The sequence below is a fragment of the Budorcas taxicolor genome, chromosome 17 (genome assembly GCF_023091745.1).
Source record: "Budorcas taxicolor isolate Tak-1 chromosome 17, Takin1.1, whole genome shotgun sequence".
In the NCBI taxonomy this organism is placed as follows: domain Eukaryota; kingdom Metazoa; phylum Chordata; class Mammalia; order Artiodactyla; family Bovidae; genus Budorcas; species Budorcas taxicolor.
In genome coordinates this window covers 62,346,469-62,358,837 of record NC_068926.1, presented here as the reverse complement: position 1 = coordinate 62,358,837, position 12,369 = coordinate 62,346,469, and the positions used below count along the sequence as shown (strand labels likewise).

The window sequence follows — 12,369 nt, the reverse complement described above, 5'->3', positions numbered from 1 at the left end:
AATAGCCAAAGCAATCTTGAGAAAGAAGAAGGGAACTGGAGGAATCAACCTGCCTGACCTCAGGCTCTACTACAAAACCACAGTCATTAAGACAGTATGGTACTGGCACAAAGATAGAAATATAGAACAATGGAACAAAATAGAAAGCCCAGAGATAAATCCACACACCTATGGACACCTTATCTTCGACAAAGGAGGCAAGAATATACAATGGAGTAAAGACAATCTCTTTAACAAGTGGTGCTGGGAAAAATGGTCAACCACTTGTAAAAGAATGAAACTAGATCAATTTCTAACACCACACACAAAAATAAACTCAAAATGGATTAAAGATCTAAACGTTAAGACCAGAAACTATAAAACTCCTAGAGGAGAACATTGGCAAAACACTCTCCGACATAAATCACAGCAGGATCCTCTATGATCCACCTCCCAGAATACTGGAAATAAAAGCAAAAATAAACAAATGGGATCTAATTAAAATTAAAAGCTTCTGCACAACAAAGGAAACTATAAGTAAGGTGAAAAGACAGCCTTCTGAATGGGAGAAAACAATAGCAAATGAAGCAACTGACAAACAACTAATCTCAAAAATATACAATGAACTTATGCAGCTCAACTCCAAAAAAATAAACGACCCAATCAAAAAATGGGCCAAAGAACTAAATAGGCATTTCTCCAAAGAAGACATACGGATGGCTAACAAACACATGAAAAGATGCTCAACATCACTCATTATCAGAGAAATGCAAATCAAGACCACAATGAGGTACCATTTCACACCAGTCAGAATGGCTGTGATCCAAAAGTCTACAAGCAATGCTGGAGAGGATGTGGAGAAAAGGGAACTCTCTTACACTGTTGGTGGGAATGCAAACTAGTACAGCCACTATGGAGAACAGTGTGGAGATTCCTTAAAAAATTGCAAATAGAGCTGCCTTATGACCCAGCAATCCCACTGCTGGGCATACACACCGAGGAAACCAGAATTGAAAGAGACACATGTACCCCAATGTTCATCGCAGCACTGTTTATAATAGCCAGGACAGGGAAACAACCTAGATGTCCATCAGCAGATGAATGGATAAGAAAGCTGTGGTACATATACACAATGGAGTATTACTCAGCCATTAAAAAGAATACATTTGAATCAGTTCTGATGAGATGGATGAAACTAGAGCCGATTATACAGAGTGAAGCCAGAAAGAAAAACACCAATACAGTATACTAACACATATATATGGAATTTAGAAAGATGGCAATGACGACCCTGTATGGAAGACAGCAAAAAAGACACAGATGTGTATTACGGACTTTTGAACTCAGAGGGAGAGGGAGAGGGTGGGATGATTTGGGAGAATGGCATTGTAACATGTATACTATCATGTAAGAATCGAATCGCCAGTCTATGTCCGACATAGGATACAGCATGCTTGGGGCTGGTGCACGGTGATGACCCAGAGAGATGTTATGGGGAGGGAGGTGGGAGGGGGGTTCATGTTTGGGAACACATATACACCTGTGGTGGATTCATGTCAATGTATGGCAAAACCAATACAGTATTGTAAAATAAAATAAAGTAAAAATAAAAAAAAGAAAGAAAGAAAGCTGTGGTACATATACACAATGGAGTATTACTCAGCCATTAAAAAGAATACATTTGAATCAGTTCTAATGAGATGGATGAAACTGGAGCCGATTATACAGAGTGAAGTAAGCCAGAAAGAAAAACACCAATACAGTATACTGACACATATATACAGAATTTAGAAAGATGGTAATGATGACCCTGTATGCGAGACAGCAAAAGAGACACAGATGTATAGAACGGACTTTTGGACTCTGAGGGAGAGGGCGAGGGTGGGATGATTTGGGAGAATGGCATTGAAACATGTATACTATCATGTAAGAAACGAAGAGCCAGTCTATGTTCGATACAGCATACAGGATGCTTGGGGCTGGTGCATGGGGATGATCCAGAGAGATGATATGGGGTGGGAGGTGGGAGGGGTATTCAGGATTGGGAGCTTGTATACACCCGTGGTGGATTCATGTCAATGTATGGAAAAACCAATACAGTATTGTAAAGTAAAATAAAGTAAAAATAAAAATAATTAATTAAAAAAAAACAGTCCTGGAGATGGACAGTGGTAATGCTAGCACAACAGTTAATAGTACTAAATACCACTGAAGTATATACTTAAAAATGATTAAGATGATATGTTTTATGTTCTGAATGTTTTAACAGAATAAAAAAATCAGAGAGAAAGGTGAAATAATTTTCTACTCTAAGAGATAACCATTGAGAAAATGAAAAAGCCCACAGAATGGGACAAAATATTTACAACTTGTATACTTGATGGGAGACTAACCCCAAGAAATATTAAGAACTGTTACAACTCAATAAGAAAAAGACACCCTGTTTAAAAAAGGCAAATGATGTGACTAGACACTTCTCCAATGAATATATAAATGAGTAGTAAGAATATGAAAAACTGTGCAATACCACTAACTATTAAGGAAGTGCAAATCACAACTACAATAAGATACCCCCTTTACTTCCACTAGGATCACTGCAATCAAAACGGCAAATAACAAATTCCAGTGATGATGCAGAAAAACAGGTGAAATAAGCCAGTCACAGAAGACTACAACTATAATACAGGATTCCATTGCTATGAACTGTCCAGAATAGACAAAAATCATAGAGACAGAAAAGGGAGTAGTGGTAATCAGGGGCTGGAGGGAGCTAAGAATGGAGAGTGACTATGAATGAACAGGAGAGTTTTGTTTTAGAATGAGGAAAATGTTCTAAAATTGCTTGTGATGATGACCGCATACCTTCCTGAACACACTACAAATCTCTCAATAGTACAATTTGAAGGATGAGTATTCTGGTATATGACTTTATATCTCAATAAAGCTGTTATTAAAAGATAACTAAACTAAAATAACATAATTTGGGGAAGCACACATTTAGAAAGCAAAAACAATCAAGAAGGTGAAGTAGTAGTTACCATAAAGACAAGATAATGATACCACTGAAGCAGGAAGGCATGTGATTGGCAATGGCACATAGATGACTTCTATGAAGATTAAACAGATCACCTCACCAGAGCTGTACTTACACAGCTATTTTTCTCTCCTTTTCTCCCTCCTTTCCTATTTATCTCTTTTTCAGTAAAATACACACAACATTAAACAACCATCTTAACCATTTTTAAGTGTACAGTTCATTGGCATTAAGTTCACTCATACTGTTGTGCAACCATCATCAATATCCACTTCCAGAACTTTTCATCATCCCAAACTGAAAGTCTGAACCCATCAGACAAGAACTCAGCATTCCTCTATTACCCCACCGCAAGTAACATCTATTCTGCATGTCTCTTATTTGTGGAATTTCATATATGTGAGATCACACGATGTTTGTCCTTTTGTGTCTGGCTGGTTTTCATTCCACTAATTCACTGAAAAGCACATTTATGTTTTATGCATATTTTGTGACTGAGTTAGGAGTCAAAATTAAAAACTTCACAAAATAAAGGAGTGATACAAATTAGAACAGAATGCCTCCACACTCTTTCAAAGAATTTCTCTGTAAAACAGAAAAGGAGAAACTACCTGGTGACTGGAAGGTCATGTGGGCTGAGAGGGATGGTTTTATAAAGGTGAGAAATTACAGCAAATAGAAAGACTGGATCCAGCAGACAAACAGATGCCGAAGATATAAAAGAGAGAAGGGAGAAGTCTAAAAGTGAAGTCCATGAGAAATTAAAAGGGAAGGACACCCCACACACAAGTAAAAGGATTGGTCTTAGACTGGAGCAAGGACAATTTATTCATGATAGTGGGGGGAATATTTAGATGCAGGTGGTGGACTCAGCTAGTGTTTGTATGTGGAGGTATTCTTTTGGCTGCTTCTATTAATATTTTTCTCAGTGAAATATGAAGCCAGAAGAAATTAGGAGACTGAGAGTGAAATGTAGAAAGAAGTACATTTTGAGATCATGTCTGTGCCAGCATGGTTTTCGTGGGTTTTTCTGAAGACATTTACAGATATTCAGGGCAGGCATGAAGCCAAGTAGAAACACAGAAGATACAGCAAATGAGACACCACAGCAACCATACCTGGGAGCTATCTATTCATTCAATAATTCTTGCTTGTCTCCTCTTGGACAAGCACTCTTCTAGACCTGGGAGAGTGTATAAGGAGGAACACACAGAAGTGGCCACTGAACACACAGGATTCCTAGTCTTCAATAGCAGACAAGGCGATAGCACCCCACTCCGGTAATCTTGACTGGAAAATCCCATGGACGGAGGAGCCTGGTAGGCTGCAGTCCATGGGGTTGCTAACAATCAGACACGACTGAGCGACTTCACTTTGACTTTTCACTTTCACGCAATGGAGAAGGAAATGGCAACCCACTCCAGTATTCTTGCCTAGAGAATCCCAGGGATGGGGGAACCTGGTGGGCTGCCATCTATGGGGTCGCAGAGTCGGACACCACTGAAGCGACCTAGCAGCAGCAGCAGCAGAGTCAGACATGACTGAAGCGACTTAGCAGCAGCAGCAGCAGCAGTCTTCAACAGGCATGGTCTTAAGGTACTGCTATGTCAGGACCAGCCCAAGAACGGTAATAGGTCTGGAGATACTTACCAACCAAGGTTCCCATGATAACGTGCAAAAAAGGGGAGAATGCTCTGTTGGCATCTCCCATACACACTTTTAGTGCTATAAATAATACACTGTGTTATAAATAGAACTTGAGAAACTGAATTCTGATGATGTTTTTTAAAAGTAGGGAATGTCATTTGTCCTACGGGTGACCACCACACTGGGGCTTACATATCTGGGGGCACAGGCAGGTACCACACTGGCTTTATCTAACAGATTGGTCTGTTGTGCATTGCATCTATAATGCCATGTTATATCCAGTTACATGTGATAGAGAACAAGAGCTTTAGGAGAGAGGACATGGGCAATGGAGTGTGCCCACTGAAGACGTCCAAGCCTCCTGGTCTAGAACATTAGGAGTCAGCTGAGCAACGGACGATGGGAGGAGTGGGGGAGGGGTGTTCCATGCGGTACAGTTGAGAAAGGCATGGAGGTCTTGTTTCCTTTCTCAAGGTACAGTCTTGCATGTTAGAGTCTGAAGTCCCTCTTCATGATTACAGCTCTTCCTAATGTCAGGAAGACCTTAACCAAGGAGCACTGGAGTTGAGGCTGTGGAGGGAAGTCACACAGAAAAGACTATCTGAAGCGTAACAGAGAGATCCAAAAGACTAGAAAGGACACAGCCAGAGGCTGACCTCAGAGAGGCAGGCAAGAGCCATCCTTCGTGCAGCCAGCATAGATCTGAAGTGAGTACCTGTGACAGAGGGTCTGTGTGTCAGGGAGAGCTGCTGCTGCTGCTGGACACAAGCCCTGCATCATCAACTGATTCACTAGGGCCGTGTCAGTGGCAGCGTCTGTGAGAGACTCTGCCTCTATACTGCCTTCTCTGTGGAAAAGGCAAGTGGCTATGTCTGAGGCTATGAGAGCGCTTCAAACCTGGGCTCCTCACACGAAGGGCTTGAGGCTGGCCCCGGTGCCAGGACTTTCATGTGCCGGGTTGGGGATCCTGTTGTTCTTGGTACTGATTTCTCTGCCAAGCCTGTACGGTGACCTGGGCTCACTACATCACTCTTCCTATGAAATAGTCATTCCCAAGAGTCTGACAGTGGAAGGAAGGGAAGACCAAGTGGAAAAGCTCTCCTACGTGCTATTTATGCAGGGCCAGAGGCAGCTGATTCACCTGACGGTGAAGAGAGACTATTTTGTGGATAACTTCCCGGTCTTCAGCTACCACAATGGCATCCTGGGGCAAGAAATGCCTCCCGTCTCGCAGGACTGTCACTATGAAGGCTACATAGAAGGAGTCCCAGGTTCTTTCGTTTCTGTCAACACCTGTTCAGGCCTCAGGGGCCTCCTGATTAAGGAGGAAAAGTCCTATGGCGTTGAGCCCGTGCACTCTTCCAAACGGTTTGAACACGTGTTGTACGCCATGGCCCACGAAGCTCGCGTCTCCTGTGGCGTCACGTCCAAAGACAGCCAAGTGGCGTCCACCAGCCGGCGACCGGAGAGCGGCAAGGCTCACAGCTGGCAGGTGCCGTCCGACTTGTGGTCACATATCAAGTACGTGGAGATGTTTGTCGTGGTCAACAACCAGCGGTTCCAAATGTGGGGCAGTGACGTCAAGCAGACAGTCCAGAGAGTAATGGACATCATCGCTCTGGCCAACAGCTTCACAAGGGGAATAAACACAGAGGTGGTGCTGGCCGGAATGGAGATCTGGACTGAGGGGGACCTCACAGAGGTCCCCGTGGACCTGCAAGTTGCACTCAGGAATTTCAACAGCTGGAGACAAGAGAACCTCTTCCATCGTGTCAAGCATGATGTTGCCCACATGATCGTGGGACAGCATCCTAAAGAGGATACGGGGCAGGCATTTCTCAGTGGTGCCTGCTCCAGTGATTTTGCAGCAGCCGTGGAATCTTTCCACCACGAGGATGTCCTCCTGTTTGCAGCACTCATGGTCCACGAGCTTGGACACAACTTGGGTATTCGGCACGACCATTCGGCCTGCATTTGTAAAGACAGGCCCTTCTGCCTCATGCATGAAAACATCACTAAAGAAAGTGGCTTCAGCAACTGCAGCTCTGACTTCTTCCACCAGTTCCTCTGGGAACACAAGGGGGCCTGCCTGTTTAACAAGCCTGGGCACAAAAGCCGCTTACGGAGGGATTCCACCTGTGGCAATGGCATCGTAGAAGGAGATGAGCAGTGTGACTGTGGTACTGTTTGTGCCTTTGACCAATGTTGTGATGACACATGTAGACTGAAGTCGACTGCATTGTGTAATCCTGGACCCTGCTGTAATGCTACATGCCAGTATGAACGAACTGGACGTAGCTGCCGTCCTGCTTCAGGAGAATGTGACCTTCCAGAATTTTGTCTTGGTACCTCTGGGGAGTGTCCCCCGGACACCTACAAGCAAGATGGTTCAGGATGTATGGGTGGTTACTATTGTGTTAAGGGTGTATGCATGTCTTCTGATGCTCAGTGTTCTGAAATTTTTGGGTTTCCTGCAAAAGCTGCTTCAGAAGAATGTTTTCGGTCATTTAATGGTAAAGGGAACAGATTTGGAAACTGTGGTATTCCCAGTGAGAGTGGCTCAGCATATACTAAATGTGAAAACGATAATGTATTTTGTGGGAAAATGATATGTACAAATGTTCAAGAGTTACCAGAGACCCAAGTCAATTATACATTGTTGCAGACTCATTATAAAGATGACTTCTGCTGGTCCATGGATAAGTATAGTGTTAAGGATGTCCCTGATTCTGGAGATACAAGGGAGGGCAATATTTGTGCCCCAGGGAAAGTCTGCATGGACTTCACCTGCTCAGATGTCAGTGTTCTTGGGTACGATTGTGATGTAAAGGTACAGTGTAACCAGAAAGGAGTTTGCAACAATAAAAAGAACTGCCATTGTGATGATGGTTTTTCCCCTCCTGACTGCAAAAACCCAGGACCTGGTGGTAGTGTGGACAGTGGCTACCCTGGTTCAGATAATCCCAAACCAGAGGGAGGTGGACAAGGAAATACTACCTCTGACGAAGGGGACGGTGCCAAAGACGTCTTAGGAACAATAATCCCATTAGTTGCAATACTTTGTACGTTATTATTACTATTTATAATTTGTTGTATCTGCATGTTTTGTAAAGCGGACAAAGGAGCAGCTGCTGAACCAAAAGAGGAACCAGCTGTCCCAGAAGAGAAGCCTCCAGAAGCAAAGCCTCCGGAAGTGAAGCCTCCGGAAGCAAAGCCTCCAGAAGAGGAGGCTGAGGAGGCTGAGGAGGCTGAGGAGGAAGAGGAGGAAGAGGAGGAAGAAGAGGAAGAGGAGGAAGAGGAAGAATCAGAGCCATAAGACAAGCAATGGGAGAAAGAAGCATAATATGTCAAACACCTCAAGCGCTGAGTGGGAATGACAGGTTCACTGAAGCAAAGGTGAAGTGGGAATTGATAACTCAGTGGCTCTGACTACGATTATATACTCTATAAAAATATACTACTGTAGGAGGAGGGATTCTGTCACTTTCATCACTTTAGTCATTAAGGTTTTATGGTTTTAATTATATATTAAATAACTTACCGCTTTTCCACATTTAAATTTGAACTCTTCACATGCATCTATTGACATCAACATCCTTGTATTGGGCTAATTTTTCCAGGTACCAGAATCTTTTTCAGGAAATTCCATCTTTCATCAAAGTTGTTTGACATATACCACTATTTATACCTGCATTTACTATTATCACTTGGATTTTCAAGCAACAGCTACCTACTATACAAGAACAACTATTTATGTGACTCATTGTTCTAATTTGGCCTTTTATAAATGTTCATTCAAGAAATGAGTTTTTTAAAACAAAAAATAAAACCCTATTCAGATTAGATATCTCTTCAGATTCCATGCGGTATATTTATTGAGTCTATTTTCTTCTGGGACTCTGTGGGTGGACTATATCCAGTAAGTCAAAAGACCCTAATCAACCCAGGGTCAAGGGGCTAGTGTTTCAGTCATTTAACTTTTCAGTTTTGGCAGATGTTGGTGAGTATGCTCAGTCGTGTCCAGCTCTTTGTGACCTCATGCACTGTAATCCACCAGGCCCCTCTGTCCATGGAATTTTCTAGGCAAGAATACTAGAGTAGGTTGCCATTTCCTACTCCAGGGCATCTTCCCCACCCAGGAATCAAATCCACGTCTCCTCTGTCTCCTGCATTGGCAGGTGGATTCTTTACCACTGCACCACCTGGGAAGATGTTTAAACACTGATATATTACATACTCAATTCATTATTTCCCAGGATCTCCAGGTCCTTTTTATAGCCATACTCCCCTTTTTTTGTTGTTTCCATTTTTTATTCCTTTTCTTTAACTCTTTATTACAAGGATCACTCTTATAGAAGCATATGTGGACTTAAAGTGAAAAAATCAAATGGATCCAAGAGTAAAAAACAGTTTCTTTTTCGTCCAGTTTTTATTCTTTAGTTTTTTTTTTTAACTGCACTTAGCAGCATACAGGATTTTAGTTCCCTCATCACTGACTGAATTCTTGAACCTATGTCCCTTGCATCTGAAGTACCAAGTCTTAGTCACTGAATCACCAGGGAAGTCCCTGGCCATATTCCCTTTTTAACTAAAATATTTTTCTCCTTGCTGTTGTTCAGTCAGTCAGCCGTGTCTGACTCTTTATGACCCAAGGGGCTACAGCACACCAGGCTTCCCTGTCCTTCACCATCTCCTCAAGTTAGCTCAAACTCATGTCCACTGAGTCGGTGATGCCATCCAACCATCTCATCCTCTGTTGTCCCCTTCTCCTCCTCCCTTCAATCTTTCCCAGCATCAGGGTCTTTTCTAATGAGTCAGTTCTTCACATCAGGTGGCCAAAGCACTGGAGCTTCAGCTTCAGCTTCAGCATCAGTCCTTGCAGTGAATATTCAGGGTTGATTTCCTTTAGGATTGACTGGTTTGATTTCCTTGCAGTCCAAGGGACTCTGAAGAGCCTTCTCCAACACCACAGTTCAATTCTTTGGCGCTCAGCCTTTTTTATTGTCCACCTCTCACATCTGTACATGACTACTGGAAAAACCACAGCTTTGACTTAAGTGTCTCTGCTTTTTAATATGCTGTCTAGGTTTGTCACTGCTTTCCTTCCAAGGAACCAGTGTTTCTAATTTCATGGCTGCAGTCACCGTCTGCAGTGATTTTGGAGCCCAAGAAAATAACGTTTGTCACTGTTTCTATTGTTTCCCCATCTATTTGCCATGAAATGATGGAACTGGATGCATGATCTTTTTTTTTTTTGAATGTTGAGTTTTAAGGCAGCTTTTCACTCTCCTCTTTCACCTTCATCAAGAGGCTCTTTAATTCCTCACTTTCAGCTATAAGGGCGGTTTCATCTGCATATCTGAAGTTATTAATATATTTCCTGGCAATCTTGATTTCAGCTTCTGTTTCTACCAGCCTGGCATTTCACGTGATGTACTCTGCATATAAGTTAAATAAGCAGGGTGACAATACACAGCCCTGATATACCCCTTTCCCAATTTCGAACCAGTTCATTATTCCACGTCTGGTTCTAACTGCTGCTACTTGACCTGCATACAGGTTTCTCAGGAAGCTGGTAAGGTGGTCTAGTATTCCCATCTCTTTAAGAATTTTTCACTGTTTGTTGTTATCTATGCAGTCAAAGGCTTTAGCATAGTAAATGACACAGAAGTAGATTCTGTTCTGGAATTCTCTAGTTTTCTCTACGCTCCAACGGATGTTGGCAATTTGATCTCTGGTTCCTCTGGCTTTTCTAAATCCAGCTTGCACATCTGGAAGCTCTTGGTTCACATTCTGTTGAAGCCTAGCTTGAAGGATTCTGAGCATTATTCTACTAGCATGTGAAATGAGTACATTTGTGCAGTAGTTTGAACATTCTTTGACATCGCTTTTCTTTGGGATTGGAATAAAAACTGACCTTTTCCAGTTCTGCAGCCGCTGCTGAGTTTACCAAATTTGCTGGCATACTGAGTGCAGCACTTTCACAGCATCATCTTTTAGGAGTTGAAGTGGCTCAGTTGGAATTCCATCACCTCCACTAGCTTTGTTCGTTGTGATGCTTCCGAAGGCCCACTTGACTTCACACTCCAGGATGTCTGGCTCTAGGTGAGTGATCATGACATCGAGGTCATCTGGGATATTAAGACCTCTTTTTGTATAGTTCTTCTGTGTATTCTTGACACCTCTTCTTAATATCTTCTGCTTCTGTTAGGTCCATACCATTTCTGTCCTTTATCATGCCCATCTTGCATGAAATGTTCCCTTGGTATCTCTAATTTTCTTAAAGAGATCTCTAGTCTTTCCGATTCTATTGTGTTCCTCTATTTCTTTGCATTGATTACTGAGGAAGGCTTTCTTATCTCTCCTTGCTGTTCTCTGGAACTCTGCATTCAGATAGGTATACCTTTCCTCTTCTCCTTTGCCTTTAGCTTCTCTTCTTTTCTCAGCTATTTGCAAGGCCTCCTTAGACAACCATTTTGCCTTTTTGCATCTTTTTCTTGGGGTTGGTCTTGATCACTGCCTCCTGTACAATGTCATGAACTTCCGTCCATAGTTCTTCAGGTACTCTATCAGATCTAATCCCTGACTCTATTTGTCACTTCCACTGCATAGTTGTAAGGGATTTGATTTAGGTCATACCTGAATGGCCTAGTGGTTTTCCCTACATTCTTCAATGTAAGCCTGATTTTCTCAATAAGGAGTTTATGATCTGAGCCACAGTCAGCTCCCGGTCTTGTTTTTGCTGACTGTATAGGGCTTCTCCATCATTGGCTGCAAAGAATATAATCAATCTAATAGTAATATTGACCATCTGGTGATGCCCATGTACAGAGTCATCTCTTGTGTTGTTGGAAGTGGGTGTTTGCTATGACCAACACGTTCTCTTGGCAAAACTCTGTTAGCCTTTGTCCTGCTTCATTTTGTACTCCAAGGCCAAACTTACCTGTTACTCCAGGTATCTCCTGACTTCCTTTCGCATTCCATTTCCCTGTAATGAAAAGGACATCTTTTATTGGTGTTAGTTCTCGAAGGTCTTGTAGTCTTCATAGAACAATTTAACTTCCGCTTCTTTGGCATTAGTGGTTGGGGCATAAACTTGGATTACTGTGATACTGAGTGGTTTGCTTTGGAAATGAACTGAGATTATTCTGTTGTTTTTGAGATTGCACTCAAGGACTGTATTTTAGACTGTGAGGGCTATTCCATTCTTCTAAGGGATTCTTGTCCAAGTAGTAGATATAATGGTCATCTGAATTAAATTTGCCCATTTCTGTCCATTTTAGTTCAGATTCCTAAAATATCGATGTTCACTCTTGCCATCTCCTGTTTGACCACTTCCAATTTACCTTGATTCATGGACCTAACATTCCAGGCTCCTATGAAACACTGTTCTTTATAGCATGAGACTTTACTTTCACCACCAGACACATCCACTACTGGGCACTGTTTCCACTTTGCCTCAGGCTCTTCATTCCTTCTGGAGCTATTTCTCTGCTCTTCTCCAGTAAGCATATTGGATACCTACTGACCTGAGGGGTTCACCTTTCAGTGTCATTTTTTTTTTGCCTCTTCATACTGTTCATGGGGTTCTCAAGGCAAGAATGCTGAAGTGGCTTCCATTCCTTTCTCAAATGGATCACATTTTGTCAGAACTCTCCACCATGAGCTCTCCATCTTGGGTGGCCCTTTCCCCCTGTATTGTGCTATGC

General features: G+C 42.4%; 1 protein-coding gene across 1 annotated transcript; it reads left to right on the top strand.

Moving 5' to 3' along the window:
• The first annotated feature begins 4,598 nt into the window (after positions 1 to 4,598).
• LOC128062106 (disintegrin and metalloproteinase domain-containing protein 1a-like) lies at positions 4,599 to 7,976 on the top strand. Its single transcript, XM_052654461.1, has 2 exons — positions 4,599 to 4,609; positions 5,456 to 7,976. The coding sequence occupies exons 1-2, from the start codon at positions 4,599 to 4,601 to the stop codon at positions 7,974 to 7,976; spliced, it is 2,532 nt and encodes an 843-aa protein (XP_052510421.1).
• Positions 7,977 to 12,369: the final 4,393 nt, after the last annotated feature.